Raw genomic sequence first — 21,073 nt, 5'->3', positions numbered from 1 at the left:
GTGTTACAGGAAATTCCTATTTAATTGCAGCAATAGCATGATTTAGCACTTAACTAAGTGTTTGCTGCATGTTTCTAGTATGTTGTTAGCATGTTGTTAGCATGTTTAGCACTTGCTGGCACTTTTTTATATGTTATCAGGAGTCCACAACAGTGTTTAACATGTCACTTCCTGTTGCCAGCAGGTGGCGCTATGACTGTAACTGAATATGAGCATGGTCATGTGTTCAGGACAGAACGCTTATCAAAAGTATGAAGTTTTGTGCAGATTGGACATTGCCTTCTTGAGTAACAACAACATCCTGTTTCATTGAATTAGTATGCTTTAGCACTTAGCTATGTATTGCTAGCATGTTTTAACATGTTTCTAGCATGTTTAGAAGTCAGTGGCATTTTTAACATGTTGCTAGTGTGGATTTGGATTCCCTATGTCTTCGTCATGTTCGTCCCTGGATTCTCTGCACTCTGCACTGGATCACTGAGCACCGTCACGAGGGATTATTCACTGGACCTGAGCACCATCACGAGGGATCATCTTTGGACTGAGCACCAGCACCTATTGTCCACCAAGGTCCCTGCGTCACAGTTCCACCCTGCGTTTGTGTCCGCCCGCCTGTCCTGCTGTGTTGGCGGTCGTCTGTGTTCAGTGTTCTGATCAGTGTGCTGTTTACTAATAAAGAGCGTTATTGCAGTTACATCCTGTTTCTGTCTTACGTAACACAGAGTTTCCCTCATTTCAGGGTTTTCACTCAGAGTTTTCACTTAACCTCCTTTCTGAAACAGGCCCCAGAAGTCAGATTGGATCAGAACATTCAGAATATTTATCCTTTATATTCTTTAAAATTCTATCTAAGGTTCTTGCCCTTCGCCTTCAGCAAGCGTTGCCTGCTGTTATTTCCCCTGACCAGACAGGTTTCATGACTGGGAGACTCTCATTTTATAATACCAGAAGACTTTTTAATACCATTCTTGATGCTGAGAAGGCATTTGACAGGGTAGAGTGGGAGTATTTGTTTTTTTAGTTTAAATAAATTTGGTTTCAGCTCCAATTTTTTATCATGGATTCGATTACTATACTCCTCCTCTGTAGCATCTGTGCAAAGCAATGCTACACTTTCTAAAGCCTTTCTCCTTCATTGAGGCACACGCCAAGGTTGCCCCCTTTCACCTTTATTACTTGCCTTGGCTATTGAGCCACTGGCCATTCGGTTGCGAAGTGAGGAAAAGTTTGAGGGCATTACCTGGTTTTGAACCTCTTATAAACTGTCCCATTATGCAGATAACCTTCTTTTATATATCATTATCCCAATTTCATTGTTACCGCCAAGATTACCATTACCACATTACTGTTGGTTACAAATTGTATCTTCAAAATAGCTAATTGTTCCCTCGAAATGCATTCGAGACGGATTTGAATACGATCGCTCAAACCACATCAGGAGGTGGACTGGGCCGCTTTCCAGACGAAACTGGACAAGTGCAAATGCATCTGGTTGTCGAAACCACATATAAATGTTACTTCTCCCAAAAATGCAAAAAAATAAACACGTGAGCATTTTATAGGCTAAATGTCATGTTATAGACAGATATGACGATGCCACTGGAGCACACATCACCGCAGATGAGCAGCTGAGCATCTATTCATCAAGCCAAAGCGCAAACTGTCGCAAATCAAAGTGAAAGTAAGTCGCAGATGCTCAACACACAATCATCATCATTAAAAGTAAAGAACCAAAATTATCTTACCAGGGCTGTTGCCACTTTCTCTTATTGCGGTCTTTGATTTTTAAATTTTAGCTGATGATCAATAAAAAACAGCTCATATCTGTTGCTTTCGGTGACGTGCAGATTAAATCTGCATATAGCGCAGGAATTAAAGATCGGATTAATATCTGTTTTGCAAAAACACATTTATGTGACCAGGTATAAATGTAGGGCCCTATAATTTCCACAATCACGGAATCGCGGACGGAATCGCGGAATTGGCAAATTAACGCGGAATCTAATGTCAACGCGGAATTTCGCGGAATTTTACATATTTGGAATAAAATTATGTTTTTGTGTGGGAGAAAAACGTATGTCTGAGGAAAATCGCATATTACTGAAAGAACGAGCAGAGAGAGAGGCCCGGTCGCGCGCGCGTGTCTTCAAACTGTTTTGCTCTCTCTCACTCCCTTGTGCTTATTAATCTAAATCAATTGAGAATTGACACAATGGTAAAAGATCGGAAGAACGAAGTTTCACGTGGAGCATTCGGATATTTTTTTCCTGAATTAGGCTGCCGCTGGGTGTGAATTGTGCAAAAAAAAAAACTTTTTTACCTTGCCTTCTTCTCTGAAAAGCGTTCCGCCCATTCAGCTGACATAAAAAACACTTTCAATAAACTAAACAAAACCTATCCAATGATGAAATGTTTTCTGTGTTGATGACAAATCTTGTGCGATGTCCTAACTGCCGGGATAATCACACAACGCGTACAAGTCTGCTAATGATAGCCTACGTCCGATTCGCGAACTAATGACTCATTTGAACCGATTCACTTTAATGAATGGTTAAAACCATACTGTCTATGGTTAAAACAACTGATCTGTCCAACACTGAATCGGTTCGGTGTATAACAAAATCGGTAACACTTTACAATAAGGTTCCATTTATTAAACTCTAGTTAACTAGATCAGTTAACATTAACTATTAATAAACTGCACTTCTACAGCATTTATTAATCTTTATTAATGTTAATTTCACCATTTAGTAGCCTACATTATTTAAATGAAAAGTTGTATTTGTTAACATTAGTTAGCTTAATGCACTGTGTGAAGTAACATAATAAAAATACAGGGTTAGGGTTAACTAAGATTAACAAAGATTAATAAATAGAGTAACAAATGTATTGCTCGTGGTTCATGTTAGTTAGCCTAATACATTCACTAATGTAAACAAACCACATTTAACACCTCTTAAAATGAGAATTTTGTTTGTTACCTCAATAAATTTAGGGTCATTCCTATTTTATTTGTGTACATTTTAATCATTAACATTAAAAACACTCTTTTTACGACTAAAATAACAGTAAAGGGTAAAAAAAACCTGAATTCCCAAAAATTAAAACGGAAAAAACGGAATTTGCAAAAATTAAAATGGAAAAAACGGAATTTGGGAAAAAATAAAACGGAATTTGGGAAAAAATAAAACGGATTTTATAGGGCCCTATAAATGGAATCGTACACCTGATTTGAGAAAACGCATGAAGCGTTTTCATGAAACATGCCTCCTTCATATGATAGATGGATAAAAAAAAATATTATATTTTTACTGTAAATAATTGCACACCTTACAGTGTTCGTCAACAAATCAGAATGAAGCATTCAACAGCCCTGTAGCATAACTAGAGCTAAACCTCTGTAAATTCTCAATAAGAACTTTTGTAAATGTAGTAATGTGAGTAATAAGTGAAGATTGAAATGCTGTTCTTGGAGTTGTTTAATCAACTCTTCCTGCTCTACATACTTGAGTTTATCCAGTCTGTAGTTTGGATGGTTGCGTTTATCAGAGAGCAGCTTGACTCCTGAATCTCCTGGGTGATTGTAGCTCAGATCCAGCTCTCTCAGGTGTGAGGGGTTTGAACTCAGAGCTGAAGACACATAACCACAACCTTCCTCTGTCACCATACAGCCAGACAATCTACAAAGACATAAGCAACAGTCCACATCACATTAGTTTGGCAATTAGACGTTACTATCACACACTGATCTTGGCTGCCTTTCCCAAAAGAATCTAAGAATAAATTACTTTTTTTTTTTAAATTACATTGTTTTGAATTGAAAATATATCATTTGCATTTAGACAAGAAACATTAACAGTCATACAAATAACATTGAATCTGTGCATATTTTTTCTGTGCAAAATAAATTATTATTTGCAAGTATTTCAAATGCATTCATTTAAAATTATAGTTGCTAATAAATTCTCAATTTCCCTTAAAAATCTTCAATTCTTTAAAAAAAATCTGTTTATTGACCTTTTACAACAATACCAGGATACATATACAGGAGAATAGTAAATAAATATATGAAGCTCATTACATCTCTCAGCCAGTCATCAAAAGATTGAGGGAGATTTTGTTTCAAGAGCAGAAGAATGCGCCGTCTAGCTAATAATGTTGAGAAGGCAAAAGCCTTTGAAGCATTTCCAGGCAAGCCAGTGACATTTGGAGAAAGTCCAAAAAGTGCAACCAAAGGGCAAGGCTCAATCTGTCTCTTTTTTCACTAAAGAAAAACAATTAATCCAGTTCAGTCCAGTTGTTTCAACTAGTTTTGTGGAGTTTTAGAATGTTTGAGCAGTGTGTATGATTGCCAACTAAACTAAATGCGATCAACCTCGATTTATTGTAGCCTAAGGTGAATTCAACAAGGCATTATTTTTCTTTGAAGCAACAAAGGCTAAATAATTTGTTACAGTTGTTTTTTGTATTTGGTGTGGATGACACGCAGTGACATATACAGTATTTTCAGATGTATGATGTGTTTCTACCCTGAAACATTTCATTTCAATAGAGACCTGGCGCACGCAGTGAGGGAGAAAACAGCTAAAAAGAGATCCAGCGCATCCTTGAAAGCTGCGATTTCTTTGGCAATACAAATTAAAAATGTTGCAAGAAAAAGATTCTATATTTCTCATTTTGCATTGCTTATGGAAACGCTAAACTCTACTTGTTTTAAATAAATAAACTGTCCCGACTCTTTATTTAAACCTTGAAATGTGCGATAGGGTTTTAAACTGAATTAATTTTTGTGCTCGTTTACACTTTCATTGCTTTTTATATTGAAAGCAGTACTATTTAGTTAGTCTGTTATTTTTTGTAGAAGTCAACAAAATCAGTATTTTTTTCATTTGTTCAATGTATGGATCTGTTTTGAAAATGTTCTTTCATTGCTATGGCCGGGTAACACTGTCAGTCATCTCAATTTCGTGAATGATTCAAAAACAATAATTTATTTTAAAATCTCCTTCAACAGCACCTTCGGGTTTTATCGTCTGTGCAACGCAACTGTCATGAATGCTCCGAGACACGAAGATGAGATCCAATAGCAGCTTTATTAAGGGGCAATCCAGACACATAATCCAAAGAACAGGCAAGAAATCCAAAAACCAAGAAACAAGAAAACCAGGAAAACGCTCAGAGTTGCAGTGTGACACTAAACAAAACAAGATAATGAGATACAGGTGAATGTGATAATGAGTGCTGATGAGTCCAGGCAGAGAATGATGGGAGATGTAATCTGTGAGTGAACGTTGGAGTCTGGTGTGGAGTGCCCTCTGGTGGCTCTCAAGGGCACTCCAGCTGGTGACCGTTACATAGCCCCCCCTTTAAGGAGCGGATTCCAGACGCTCAGAAAAACAGTCCAGGAGGGTGGTGGAGCAGAGGAGGGCCCGGGGGCGGGATGGAGGGCCAGGCCCGTGAAGTGGAAGAGGACCTGGAGACTGCGGTAAGACAGGAGGCCAAGGTGGATCAGGCTGTGCAGGTGGCCATCTCTGCTGAGAGCTCAGGTTCAGGTGTGTCGGCGGCCATCTCTGCTGAGGGCTCAGGTTCAGGCGTGTCGGCGGCCATCTCTGCTGAGGGTTCAGGCAACGTGGCAGCGGCCATCTCGTCTGGAGACACTGGCTCGGCGGCGGCCATCTTGTCCGAAGACACTGGCTCGGCGGAGACCATCTTGTCCTGAGTCACTGGCTCGGCGGAGACCATCTTGTCCTGAGTCACTTGCTCGGCGGAGACCATCTTGTCCTGAGACACTGGCTCGGCAGAGACCATCTTGTCCTGAGACACTGGTTTGGCGGTGGCAGTGATGTGAACAGTCTGTGGATCGGCAGATGTGACGTGAACAGTCTCTGGATCGGCAGAACTGACGTGAACAGTCTCTGGATCGGCAGTGACGTGAAAAGTCTCTGGATCTGTCATGAATGCTCCGAGACACGAAGGTGAGATCCAATAGCAGCTTTATTAAGGGGCAATCCAGACACGTAATCCAAAGAACAGGCAAGAAATCCGAAAACCAAGAAACAAGAAAACCAGGAGAACGCTCAGAGTTGCAGTGTGACACTAAACAAAACTTCGCAGTGAGTGAAGGAGTGAACCAGGCTTATATGGGGTGAACTAAACAAGATAATGAGATACAGGTGAATGTGATAATGAGTGCTGATGAGTCCAGGCAGAGAATGATGGGAGATGTAATCTGTGAGTGAACGTGAGAGTCTGGTGTGGAGTGCCCTCTGGTGGCTCTCAAGGGGCTGTACTGGAATGTACCAAATTTATGTTGTAATGTGCCATTAGTAATTAAACAAAACGCTTGACTTCATTAGTTAACAGCATGTAGGTTAACTTCATCGGTTAACCAACATCGGTTAACAGCATGTAGGCTACAATGTTATCATCTAAACGCCTATTAATAAAATTGACTGACAATGAATAACAAAGCTCCAATTTTTTTTTCCAGTCAATAAATGAACATTTCAGAAGTTTTATTTTTGACAAAAAGCCTATTAAACTACAAAAAATTGAGGATAGATTTGAGATTTGAACTCTGAACGCTTGAAGCACCGCGACGCACATGTTAAAGCATTGACCACACAGCTTCCGTCTGACCTCTGTTTTATGAGCATGTACCTAATGTCTTATGCTTACGCAAAGCCTCATTGATGTGACATTTTTCTATTGTAATGTTTTATGTTGAAATGTTTTCATTATTTATTAAAGAAAATTATGCTAATCATAACAACCTATACTGTTCGCCTATTTAATTCTTAATTAATGCTAAAACACAAATGCTGCCAACTTATATTTGTTAGCAAGTCCTGACAATGTTTTAATTTTACGATCATTTAGTTTAATTTATTTCACTGTAATGTTTCAGTTCATAAATCTAGGCCTACTAACAAATTAAAATAACACTAAGTATAAGACACATAACCTTGACATGCATAGCCTTCCTAAATTAGCCTATAGAAAAACTGGGCACACATTGTTAACATTTAGCCTACTTTGCTTAAATTTGCTGCAATAATAGAAGCCTACATTTGTTTTAGTTCTAAATTTGTACTGATATTTCAGTATTGAGGATTATGAATTAGTTTTAACTACGTTTCACTTGAAATTATCTGCTACCAGTTCTTAACAATAGAGAGAATAAACTGATACTTTTCAAAGTCGGTGATTGTAGCGCCTAAAAGGCAACAAATACACACCACAAATTTTACCTCCGCTAGAACGGCGGCGGTATAAGTATTATTCTGATTGAGTACCAACTGTAGCATAGTTCATTATTTTAAAATATTCACTTCAGTATCTCCAGCTGACAGTTCGGACTCTTCAGTCCATAAGAAAGAAGCTTTACTCCATAATCCTGCAGGTCATTGTTACTCAGGTCCAGCTCTCTCAGAAAGGAGTTTGAGGATTGAAGAACTGAAGAAAAACTCTCACAACACTGAGCAGTGAGATTACAAGTGAGAAATCTGAAGAAGAAAAACACAATGTAATTGCATACAGAATAAATTTTAGCAGTGGGATATTTAACAATTAACTCATTGCTATAAAAATAAAGTATTTGAACTCAAACCTCAGTATCTCCAGCTGACAGTTTGGACTCTTTAGTCCATCAGAAAGAAGCTTCACTCCAGAATCCTGCAGGTCATTGTTACTCAGGTCCAGCTCTCTCAAAAAGGAGTTTGATGATTGTAGAGTTGATGATAAACTCTCACAGGACTGAGCTGTGAGATTACAGCACTGTAGCCTGTGTAGAGAACAAAACAAAGAGCAGTAGTAATGCTTATTAGCGTTTATAATCTGGAGCTTGAAAAAAACATTAAGTGTAGTGAAGTAAGCAAAGCTAAAACAATTAGCCGTTCATAAAACATCAAACCAGCATTTATTTTCACACACATTACTTGTATTATTTTTTCTGAACTGTCTAGGCCAGCAAGCCACCCATTTAAAATGAAGGCAATTACAAAAGACTAACTGTGTATAAAAACTCTTACAGTGCTCTTCTGGTGTTTCTGATCACCGGCAGAAGTCTCACCAGTGCTTCATCAGATCTTCTGTATTTCTGCAGTTCAAACATCTCTTGAGTCTCTTCTGACATCTGTAGCACAAACACCAGACCAGACCATTGAGCAGTGGAGAGATTCTGTGCTGAAAGTTTTCCTGAGCTCAGAGTCTTCTGGATTTCCTCCACAAAGTCATCTTTCAGTTCACTCAGACAGTGGAAGAGATTGATGGCTCTTTCCACTGATTTCTCTGTCTCTATTGTCTGTTTGATATAGTCAATAGTGTCTTTCACGTTCTCTGTTTTGAGTTCCAGTCTTGGCAGTAGTCCCTTCAGGTCACTCTGATTGGACTCCAGACCCAGGAGGAACCGGAGGAAAAGGTCCAGGTGTCCGTTCTCACTCTGTAAAGCCTTTTTGACTGCAGCCTTATGAAGCCGAAACATTGGGTTTTTGGACAGTTTCCATGCCAGCTTTTCTCTCCAGGATTGAAGAAATGAGTTTGTTTTCTTGTCTTTGCCCATCATAAACACATAAAGAGCAGCAAGGAATTCCTGTACGCTGAGATGTACGAAGCTGTAAACTTTTATTGCTGAAACCTTTTCCTCCTGAAACATTCGAGTGCATAACCCAGAGTACAACGACCCTTTTGTGACATCTAGTCCACATTCCTCAAGATCTTCTTTGTAGAAAATCAGGTTTCCTTTCTCCAGCTGTTGAAAGGCCAGTTTCCCAAGCTTCAGAATAATCTGATCAAAAGACTCTGCATTGGAATTAGGTTCAGGCTCATCACAGTATTTTTCTTCCATCTGTTGCTTCTGAGAAATTAAGAAGCTTGTGTACATCCCTGTAAGAGTTGTGGGAGTTTTGTCATTACTCTCTCGAGCCAGTAGAGGCTGAAGAACAATAAGAGAGATCCAGCAGAAGACAGGAATATGGCACATTATGTACAGACTCCTGGATTTCTTGATGTGACTGATGAGGTTTCCAGCAACCTCAGGACTGCTGTTATTGATGAAGTATTGCTCTTTCTGCTCATCGTTAAATCCTCGCACCTCTGTCACTTGATCAATGTAGTTTCGGGGTACCAGACTGGCTGCTGCTGGTCTGGATGTGATCCAGATGAGCGCAGAGGGAACCAGGTGTTTCTTGATAAGGTTTATTATTATCTTACTCACTGTTGTTTTTTCATTTACATTTATAAATGTGTCATCTTCTTTAAAGCTCAAAGTAAAGCGACATTCATCCAGCCCATCAAAGATGAACATAACTTTACCATCACCTTCAGGAAGAGAGGGCAATTCTTCAGTACCATTAAAGACATATTTGTTTAGCAGTCCCATGAGACTGTACTCTTCTTTAATCGAATTCAATCTACGGAATGGAAGTGGAAATATGAAGACTATATCCTGATTTTCTATTCCTTTAGCCCAGTCAAAGATGAATTTATTGACAGAGACAGTTTTTCCCACTCCTGCGATCCCCGTTGTCAGCACTTTTCTGTTTCGTCGACCCGTGTCACACTGGACTTTAAACATGTCATTACACACGATTGGCTTCTCCTTGGCAGTCGGTCGGTTGTGATTTGATTCGATCTGTATCACTTCATGGTCGTTCACTCTTCCTCCAGTCTCATTCCCCACCACAAATAAATCAGTGTAGATGTCGCTCAGGTATTCCTTATGACCCGTCTCTGAATTACCAACCAATATCTGCTCATAGTCCTGTTTTAAATTGTCCTTCAGTCTACGGCTGGTCTCTGTGTAATCATGAAGAGTAACTTGACTGTCTGCAGTTGAGCCTTTAAGAAAGAGGGGAAAAGAAAAAGCAAAAAGTAAGTGATTGTGTTTTTCAAAAAAATCCTTCTTCTACTATATTCAAATTAATCACACTCTTACAGCAAGTGTTTACATGCACATCTTACACTGATTATGTTTAAGTTGCAACATAGAAATGCCTTGATTAAAACAATGATTAAAATTGAAGCAATTGGAATTGGATTTATCGGATTGTCACTATTGGATGCAGACCAACTTAAAGGAATAGTTCTCACCGTCAAGTTGTTTCAAACCTGTATGAACGTATTTTCTTTTTCTCCTATGGAAGTCAATGAGTTTGGGTCATCAACTGTTTGGTTACCAACATTCTTCAAAATATCTTCCTTTGTGTTTAGCAGAAGAAAGAAATGCATACAGGTTTGAAACCACTTGAGGGTGAGAAAATGACAGAATTATCCTTTTTAAAGGGATACTTCAGGATTTAGCATTAAGCTTTGTATTAGTAGAAAACCTGTAGTATTTTCGAATTACCATGCTTTCCACCCTCATATTCCCCTGAGAGGAGAGATTTATGTATTTTTTGTCTGGAAAAAATCCTCCGATGACGCAAAAATCGTCATTTTGCGTCATCGGAGGATTTTCTGGCCAGAGGCTAAAGACTACAGCCAATAGATGGCGTTGTTCCGCATGTTTTCAGTCCGCCCATAGAGGGTGGGATCTCACTCACAGAATGTACACAGTGTCAGCCGTCTTTCTTTGGAAGCTAAGCTAGCACGCTCTTGTTCTGTGGAGAAAGCTGAATAGTAGGAGAAAGCTGAGTAAGTAGGGGTTACCATCCTCTTTTTCCCGGACTTGTCCGGCGAGGGAGACTGTTAAAAATGTCCGGGATTCAGCTTTTGCATTCTGCGGTCGCCATTCATTGTTTACATGCACACCTTTTGTTTCAATCTAACTGAATTCATTCCGATCGGTTAATCTGAATGTAGTGTTTACATGAACGCTAAACAAGTGATCGGTTGATGTGCGTTTTACCATTTCTAAGAAAATTCCTGCTCCTCCGTGAGAGATGCGAGCGAGACCGGTGCGTCTCAGTAATGACGCCACCGGCCTCGCGCCGTTCTCCCGCGGCCGTCAGCCTCGTCCTGCTCGCCACAGTAAACATAATGAATGGCGACTGTAGAACGCAAAAGCCGAATCCCGGACATTTTGGGTGCTCTGTAAATCCCTGGCAAACTCATCACGTAGGCTAGCCTTGTTGTTTTCAACTGAGCACTCTTACCGGTAGGCGTGGCCTCCTAAGGCAGCGAAGCAAGTGCATTCTGGGAGTTGTTGTCTTTCATCCACTTAAGCCAAAAATAAATTTTCTGGCTTTTCTCAGTCTAGAAAGCTCCAAATTCAAAAATTTCTTCACATTTCTTTTACTTAAATGACCTATTTTAAATACACATTCATCTTCCCAGAGGTGAAGTATCCCTTTAAGTAAACTATTCCTTTAAGGCCACACGGACCAAAATTATTACAAGATTTTTGATCAATCCATTGACATCTAGCACACCAAACAAGACATGAGACTGTATTAGTGTTAGTTTGGGGTTATTGCAATGACCCTGTGTATGTAGAAGTTGCTTGTAGAAGTTTTAATTCAGGGTTTAAGACTCTTGTAAACCATTTAACCATTCGTAAAAAATGACTAGACAATCTGTTATAATAAATGTACTTGTTTAAGATCTGCTGCTGTTCTTCTTGGCCCTGTAATTGTTGGCTGCTGTTATATTTTCACTTTTTTCCACGTACAGACAGGGATTATTTACCCCTGATCTCTTCTGAATGAGCTCCAACAGCTGCAGACGTCTTCATATTGCCTTCAGCCTGAACTGAGTGTGTGAGAGAGAGAGGATCACTCACTGGGAAACATAAGTCTCACAAACACATCAGTACAGCAAAGTTTAAGTCAAATCTTTATATTGGTAAACAATCAATCACATTACAGTCAGAGTGAACTAAATGTTACTTTGCTTGTGATTGTTCTCCAGCTGCTCAGCCAGATTGTTCTGGTTCATCTTCTTCAGGATCTTCACCATGTTATTCACAGCTTCTTCTTGCCCAAAACATGATACCATATTATCCACTGTGTCTAAGATATCTGCATTCTTCATATCAGACTTTTTTATACATTCATGATCCTTCTTTAAGTGCCACTTAAACTTCTTCCATTCAGCTTCGTCCAGATCACTCAGTGATTTTTCAAGCAGATCTTCAACTTTAACAGAAGCCATCGCCCTTCACAGATTCACAGCTGCAGGATAAAAAGAAGTTTCACTTTTAACATGTTGACATAAGCACTTAAATGTTATTTGGATTATGAAATGAAGCTGTGATCGGATCAGGACTCTCATCCAAACTCATCTGTTAAAGGGGTCCTATAATCTTATTTCTCAGCAGCTAATCACTCTCACTCACTCATATCCAAGGAAAATCATCAACACTATCATCCTTTATGTGGCAGGATAGGTGATGTTGCCCTCCTATTGGCCCTGTGTAGCGATTGAGAACGAACCAAACACACATGAATCTTTCAGGTGATTTGTTCAAACGTAACTCCACACACAGGGTGTCCGCAGGGTTGTAAAAAGTATTAAAAGGTAGTAAATGAAATTAGCCAAAATGAAGGCCATTAAAAAGTATTAAAAAGTAATAAACATCATCTGTCGAGGTATTCAATTTTCGAACCCCCATCCAACTAGGCCTATGAGTTTCAATTTGTGTTAAGTGCAGGCCTTTCTTCTAAAATTCGCATGGATTTATTTATATGTTGCGAGTAGAACCTGAGCGATATTTTGTGACATGCTGAAACAAACTGGGTACCTGGCTGGCTTGCTGCCAAACCTGTTCACGAGTTCGCTTCTATTTCAGTCATTTAAGAAACATCAGGGTTTTTACTGCATTGAATTTTTTTGCCGGCCGCCAAAGCGCATTTTTGTCCCGCCAAAGCCTTATTTGATCGGTGAGTAGCCTAATGTAGATGACTGCTGCACTCGTGACAGGGTGCATGACATGTTAACTGAAAGAACGAGCAGAGAGGGCGCGCACTCTTTCCACTCTTGCTCTCTCTCCCTCGCTCATATTAATCAAAATTTATTAACAATTTGACACGATGATAAAAGGTCGAAAGACCGAATTTTTACGTGGCGCATTCGGAGATTTATTTCTTGAATTACCGCTGGGTGTGAATTGTGCTAAAATACATTGCCTTATCTTTTCTGAAAAGCGTTCCGCACATTCAGCTGACATAAACCACACTTTCAATAAACAAAAGTTATGTTTTCTGTGTTTGACACAAATCTTGTGCGATGTCCTATCTGCCGGGATAATCACACAACACGTAGACGTACGTTAATGACACATTGCATAATTCGCGAACTAATGACTCCTTTGAACTGATTCACTTTAATGAATGGTTAAAACTGATCTGTCCGACACTGAATTCATGAGACGTCAGAATCAGTGTGTAACAGATCGGTAACATTTTACACTATATTTCAATTTATTAAACTCTAGTCAACTACATTAATTGACATTAACTATTAATAAACTGCACTTCTACAGCATTAATTAATCTTTCTTAATGCTAATTTCACCATTTACTAGTAGCCTACATTATTGAAATCAAAAGTTGTATTTGTTAACATTAGTTAATGCACTGTTAACCCTCTGAGGTCGACAAACGCGCTGGTGGGTTTTGCTGGATTTTCTTCACATAGTAGCACAATAAACTTAAATTTCTCTGTCATTTATGGTCAGAAAAAAGAAATATGAAAAAAGAATCTGTGATATTTCTACTTTTGTATGTCCACTTACAATCGAATCAAAACATTGTGCTTTTGTAAAATAAAGAAAATAAACAGGGTGTGCGTTCTGCCTCTCCGTCTGGGTGAACTTTTTTTTCTTGAGCACGTCTATAAAACTGAAACAAAACTCAGTGAATACTTGTCACACATTTATGAGCCATATATCTATATAATCATTTAAGTGTGTACTTTTAAATGATTGGATTCAAACTGAAAACAAATATTCTCTGCTTAAGTAATTTGTATAAAACCAACAAGATGTCCAGCTTCTCACGCGCTTGCTAATTATTTTTAATTTGACCACGCCCACGCGCGCAAAAGACATTCACATACAAATCTCCACATGGAAAGCGAACGCACTCGTTACCCCAAAAACAAAGCACCAAAAAACTTCACAAGTCTCTGCTTTTCGTCGAGTTTGAAAGACGTGCCGTGAGCTTACATTGGCTTTACCTCAGAAGAAGAAGAACGCGATTTGAAGACAAGAAAGATGTAAGGTAAGAAATTCTTACTTATTAGTTTGTTATTGTTGCATAAACTTCACATTGCATATATGGTGAATATTATAATATTTAGACCCGTGTTTACTGTTACTGTGTTTGTGGATATCTGATCAAACGTAGATGTATAATATGGTAACCATGTTTCATATTTTGGAGCGCGATTGCGTTTGAAAAGCAAAACGTACCAAACAAAGGCTTCATGTTTTTACTATTATCTCATTTCATATCATCATAACGAATGGAAACATTTGAAGTAACAATCAATATATTTTTCTCGAGCGTAGTTGTTACTGACATCTTTTGGAAGATTTATATGCGGTTATAGGTTATTGTTATTTTTATTTTATGCAGCACTGTGCATAGCATATGCTTACAAGGCACAACAAACCTGGTGTTCATTATATTATATATTGTTGGAAACATTTGTGTGTGTGTGTGTGTGTGTGTGTGTGTATGCTGTGAATTTTAAAAAGCAATTTTAACCAGAAAAATCTAAAATTTATTCCCAATATATTTTAGAACTATATTCCCTATAGTTTCTCTTGATATCAGTATGTTCACTTTTTCTTTCTTTCAGGGACCAGATGCCACTGAGTCCTGCTGACTTCAACATTCACATGAGTCTCTGTACAATGTTTTTAGGAATGCCACAAAGGTCTCTGTCTTTCGATCATTGTTTTCAGTGAGTGCTTTTTTGTCATTTGTTGTATATCTTTGGATTATGTTGTGTTGTAAATAAATCCAAACAATCAAAAACCCATTCTTTTTTAAATCTCCTCATTCTTTGTGCAAGGTTGCTCAGAATGACAGGGCCTGATAGCTCCTAATAGGACCATTAGGGAGGGTCTTTGTCTTTCTCAGGTGTTAAAAATCCATACATATTAATGATGTGATCATTAATCACCTTATTTCAGTGCCAATTTTTTTTTTTGTATTTTCACAAACCACGCATAAATGTCATTATCTCAAAACTACAAACTTTTACATACATGCTGCTGATATATTATTGTAGCAGAGTTTGTGCTGAATACAGTGTAATCAGACTTTAGCCATGAAAATGTCACAAGTAACAGAAATAAGCACAAATGTCAGAGCATGTCAGAACACCTCCAGGACCCAGAAAACACCTCAGACCCCAGAGGGTTAACTGCGCTCGCCACCTCTCACACACACCTCCCAGATGAAATCTCTTACTCTACAGTAGGCTTTATGCTAACTGCTCTCGCCAACTCTCACACACACATCCCAGATGAAATCAATATATATGAAACCAATAATATAAATAAATTATCAATCAAATGACAACAACATAACTAACTAGATGTACGCATGGCGGTACAATATATGACCGCCGCTCAGGCCTGCACTGGCTTTCCACAAAAAATATGGCTGATACCTAAAAAAAGTAGTAGTATGTGCATGTCTGTCTGTGTGTGTGTGTTTGTGTATGTGTGTGTCTGTGTTGGTGTGTGTGTCTGTGCGTGTATGTATGCGTGCGTACATGTGTGTGCGCGCGTGTGTGTTTGTGTGTGTGTCTGTGCATGTGGATTTGTATGGGTGTGTGTCTGTGCGTGTGGATGTCAGTGTGAGTGGCCCCCAGGGACCAAACGAAATTTTTCCGTAAAAGTCTAGTGGGGCTTCATGCCCACCAAATTTCATGTTCCCCGGTGTTTCGGTGTCCCTGGTATCGTTGACCAAAAATTCAGGTAGATACTCTGAAAAGCTTGTGTGATCAGGCCGTACTCTTCTTTCTACATGCTCTTTAACAGAACAGCTCTTCTCTGCTCTGTTCTATGTGTGTCTGATGTTGGATGAAAGCCTAATGCCAGTTGAGTGTCTCACAAAACAAACCAATGTACAAGAGTCTGATGAGAAACAGTCCTGAAACTAACTAATAAAGGTGCTTTCATAAGATTCCACAGTGGCCCCAATATTGATCCAAACCATGTGTCCCACTCAGAGGAGTAAAGACATGATCCGTATTGAGTTAGTTAAAGGGTTAGTTCACCCAAAAATGAAAATTCTGTCAGTAATTACTCACCCTCATGTTGTTCCAACCGCGTAAGACCTTCATCTTCGGAACATAAATTAAGATATTTTTGATTGAATCTGAGAGTTGTCTCACTCCTCCATAGGCTTCTAAGGGACTGAAACTTGCTGGCCCAGAAAAGTTATTAAAGAAATCGTTAATATAGTCCAAGTGACTACAATGGCTTAATCTTAAGTATATCAAGCGACGAGAATACTTTTTGTGCGCAAAAACAAACAAAAATAACGACTTTATTCCACTATTCATTTCCTTCTCTCTGGGCCTCTAGTTGGTTCACGTAGTGTTTTTGCATAGCGCGTCTGTGTTACACGTCACCACATAGGCTCACTAATGGCCGACGCTGGTCATGTGTGTGATGCGTGATGACGTGCAACACAGACGCGCAGCGCAAAAACACTAAGAGGCACAGAGAGAAGGAAATGAATAGTGGAATAAAGTCGTTATTTTTGTTTGTTTTTGCACACAAAAAATATTCTCGTCGCTTGATAAACTTAAGATTGAGCCACTGGAGTCACTTGGACTATATTAACGATCTCTTTAATAACTTTTCTGGGCCAGCAAGTTTCGGTCACCTAGCAGCCTATAGAGGAGTGAGACAACTCTCAGATTTAATCAAAAATATCTTAATTTATGTTCCGAAGATGATCGAAGGTCTTACGCGGTTGGAACAACATGAGGGTGAGTAATTACTGACAGAATTTTCATTTTTGGGTGAACTAACCCTTTAAATCGTGCACTGCTCTTCCACTGTTGTCTGGGATATATGAACAATAACAGTTGCATGTTCCCCCCTGGGAGGCTAACAGAACACCAAGAGCCATTCGATTTAGTAAAACAAGCTTCCTCATTACATGCACTTCTTCTGCAATGTCAGCAAAAGAACTAAGTGAGTTTTGCTGTGTCCTCAAACACCAAAGGTGGCCTCATGTAGTGCCTGTACTTCATTCTGTACATTGATCATATTTTCAGTTTCAGAGATTAAATTCTCGATCTGTGTCATGATTAAAAGATATTTCACATAATCCTCTCCTCTGACATTACTCACATTGCCAGTAATAGAAGCCAAATAACATCCTTAAAATCCCTTACAAAGGAATACATAAGCTTTGTTACCACAAACAACTTGTGTGTCATTAGTTTTGATTTCTCATTGTTAGAAAGAGTTTTGTCACATCTGGAAAATTCACACATCTGGCTTAGACTTGCTCACTACATTCTTCCCTTCAAGGCACCAGGAAGAATTCACTTATTCCCTCCAGATTTCACATAAAGACAAACTGATATATATATATATAATCAGTACTGTTGTATGCAGTCAAATGCCATGAACTATAATGTTAATGAGAATAATTTCAGTAGTGACATACACTGCTCGTGAACAGCAGTTTGTTGTGCCAGGAATAATCATCCTCATTATAGACACATCTGTAAGCATTTGATTTTGTCAATGGTTCAAAATTGCATTTAGCACAAGTTTCACCCTGTAATTTCCAAAAGTCATTGTGAAAATCTATTTCTTTACCACCTCATAATCTGTTTTTAATTTTTCCCTTTTACACTTTTGCCATTTGTTGTCTCAACATTAAGGCAGTCTATGCTCTAGTACTGTTACTCTGAACGAGTTATCTGACAGGTTTATCATTTTGATACTAGAATTAGGTGATTTCTTCAATTATCATCATACTACAGTAGTTAAGCAGTGAGTAATGTTGCTGTACTGGAAACATAGTTTAGATTGTTGAATGGCAGGGCTGTCCTTCACCAAATTACACAAACATCTCATTAAAATGTCTTCAAAACTATAAAACTGATCCGAGATCAGGTAAAAACCATAAACACAGGTTTACTGGGATCGACCCCAACAGTGAACCTTTGAAATTTAGAAACATTTGGAAACAGTTGTGACGTAACAAAGCCTTTTTTATACCGAATTCACGTGACGAAAGCGGCCATCACTAGTGAAGACAAACATGTGATTGAACAAGATCCAAACTGGAGTATAAAGTCAGTATCTCGGTGCTCTTTGATGTGGGATAGTTCAACTTGCAAAAATCATATAAGGCCAAAGCACTCGAGAATTTAGAAAAAATAAAAGCCTTTTTTCATGGCTATAACATTTTTATAAGCATTCATATATCCGCACAGCAAGTGTGTGTGAGGATCACATGCCAAGGTCATGGAGAGGAGTGAAATGAGTTAGTTTTAACCACAGAAGAATGTGAATGCAATCTAGCATAGTTTCCACTGATGCATATGTTGACTGAAGTATTCTCTTTAAGGAATGAGGATTGTGTATCATGAAATATACATTCAATTTTAAACATGAACACGTTTCTCTACCTTGTAAAGATAATGTAAGTTACTGGTCAGCATATAAATGCCCAACCTTTGTGTATTGACGAATGAAGACCATCTCTCCAGTAAATTGTTTTTATCTGCTATGTCTTGACATATAATAATAAATAAGAGATCTCATGGCATCTTATATGGTGTTCGCTTCTACAAAAATTAGTCATTAACTTCAATGTTACACACTGTTGTGTCACCAAATTTAGTTTACACATCAATGGTTTGTGGCAAGACATGTGTGGCAATACCCATTTCCATTTTTTGAGACGTCCTTCAACTTTTTCTAAAACATTGACCCAATTTTTCTAAAACAGTTTCCCAATACACACAAAAGTATCATCTCCAAGATAAACACCAAGATATTTAAACCCACCCACGTTCCAAATCAACCAATCAAGTTTTCTACTTAACTCATCACTGATTGTTACAGCTTCACTTTTCCACCCAGTTAATTTTAGCAGAGGACAATACACCAAAAACATTTATATTTTCTACAAGGGTGTCAATGTCTTCCTTGTTTTTTGACAATGACAACAACATCATCGGCATAAGCAGATACTTTAAAAACTGTTTCACATCCAGGAAGGTTTACACCGAAAAAAGATTGTCTTAATTTGTGCAGAAGAGGCTCTATGGACAAGGAGTACAGCATACCAGATAATGAACATCCTTGTCTGACCCCCCTATGAACTTTAAAAGGAGCACTGAAACCACCGTTGATCTTTAAAATACTCTCAATGTCACTATACAAGACTCGAATCATGTTTATAAGGCCAGAGCTGAACCCAAACGCATCTAACGTTTGCCACAAATACTGGTGTTCGACTCTGTCAAAGGCCTTTCCTTGATCAACTGAAATCAGGCAAATTTCAAAACCCAATGAATTGGAGAGGTCCAAAACATCACAAATTAAAATGATAGTCAGATATCAACCTATTGGATATACAATAAGTCTGGTCAACATGACTAACATGAAACATTTTTCAGTCTCATTGCCAACAGTTTGTAGTCAACCGCCAGTTCTTGATCTCTTGTAAAACCCCTTTTTTGGGAAGAAGAGTGAGGATTGCTCTCCTGCAGCTCAATGGTAAGTGTCCTTTACTTAAACTGTCAACTTAGCCAATCACAGGCCAGAAAACTTTATAAACGTCCACAGGAAGGCCATCAATGCCTGGAGCTTTACTGCTTTCTAGACTCTCCCAATTTGGACCACGTTAAGTTTTGTTTTGAATAAAGCCTTTCTTTAAAGTGAATTTCGTTTGGTATAAATTGTATCTTAATTTTAAACAATGTTTCATCAATCAATTGCCAGTATTTAATAAATAAGAAGCAAATATATGACGCACAGATGCCAATGGCACGTCACTATGCTTATTGGCACATCCGGTCTTCATTGGCATGTGCCAGTGGATAGTGGCATGTATCATTGACATTATCGCGACAAACTGACACTGACATAACACCTGACTGACACAAGCTGTGTCCCAATGTGAAGACTGCATCCTTCGAAGGCCACGGACTTCAAATGATGCAGCCTATGCATCCTCCGAACGACGCACCATGTAGCCTTCGTAGAATTTCCTAATTGCGCAGCCAGGTGTTCCCGATTACCACTCCAGGCGCCAAGCAACGGTGCGAGAGTATGCTGCCATCCTGATAATTCATTTGATATAATTGAGTAAACAGCTATGGAGCCAGAATTGGCTATTGTCATTTTTATGTTTTATATTTTTCTGGAGGACATGGTACGGATGTTTCAGGCCATGTAACGTTACTTTCGGCTTTCAAATGTTCATTTATATCTTACCTTGATGCGATTTTGTAGGCTAGTGTATTCTTTTTATTATGCACATAAATGGACCGTGGTAAATATATTTACACAGGTTTTCAACCTTATTTGAATATAAGACCCAGTTGAATATAAAAAGTCCAGTGCGAATGTTACTCCCGCTCGTCCTCGGCAGCTGTCAGTCACTGTTGCTAGGCGACAAGAACAATCGTCCGTAGGCTAGACCGGTCCGAGCGCTTCAGATGCGCCAAATGGGACGGAGCTGTAGTTAGTAACAATTTGTTAATATTGTAACAATAGGACTACATTTTGTTACTTTAATTTTAAAAATAACCAGTGGTGGTATGTAAGGAGCTACATACTTGGTTAATATGCGAGTAATTTTCCCACACAGGACAGCAACACTACAAAATTATGTTATTTTACAATATGATGCATTGTTTAACATTAAAGTACACAAAAGTATATAGTTTAAATGTATCAACCTTGAAAATATTCAGAAGTAAAATGCATACATATGCAGTAATATAAAAGCAGAACCATCATAAAAACCCTGACAAGGTTTTTTTCCTGCAGAATTCCTTTACTTTTATTCTTGATGCCTTAAGTACATTAGAGTATGCAAGATCATTTTGCTTAACTAAGGTTTGAAATATATGACTAGTAGTTTTTCACCAATGCGGTATTAGTGGTTATTAAAAGTACTTTAGTGTAATAAAG

The 21,073-nt window shown here is 38.6% G+C and overlaps 1 protein-coding gene across 1 annotated transcript in view; it reads right to left on the bottom strand.

Annotated features, from left to right (window-relative positions):
* LOC307156656 (NACHT, LRR and PYD domains-containing protein 3-like) overlaps positions 1 to 21,073 on the bottom strand; it is a 49,980-nt gene that overhangs the window by 11,706 nt on the left and 17,201 nt on the right. The window contains exons 3-8 of the mRNA XM_079868135.1: positions 11,826 to 12,110; positions 11,626 to 11,688; positions 8,031 to 9,837; positions 7,610 to 7,783; positions 7,332 to 7,505; positions 3,507 to 3,680 (exon numbers count right to left, since the gene is read on the bottom strand). Coding sequence (XP_079724261.1) covers positions 3,507 to 3,680; positions 7,332 to 7,505; positions 7,610 to 7,783; positions 8,031 to 9,837; positions 11,626 to 11,688; positions 11,826 to 12,090 — 2,657 coding nt within the window. The 5' untranslated portion in view covers positions 12,091 to 12,110. The remainder of the gene's footprint in view (positions 1 to 3,506; positions 3,681 to 7,331; positions 7,506 to 7,609; positions 7,784 to 8,030; positions 9,838 to 11,625; positions 11,689 to 11,825; positions 12,111 to 21,073) is intronic.

This window comes from Squalius cephalus (genome assembly GCF_949319135.1).
Source record: "Squalius cephalus genome assembly, chromosome: 4".
Taxonomy (NCBI): Eukaryota; Metazoa; Chordata; class Actinopteri; order Cypriniformes; family Leuciscidae; genus Squalius; species Squalius cephalus.
This window is presented reverse-complemented; position numbering and strand designations above follow the sequence as displayed.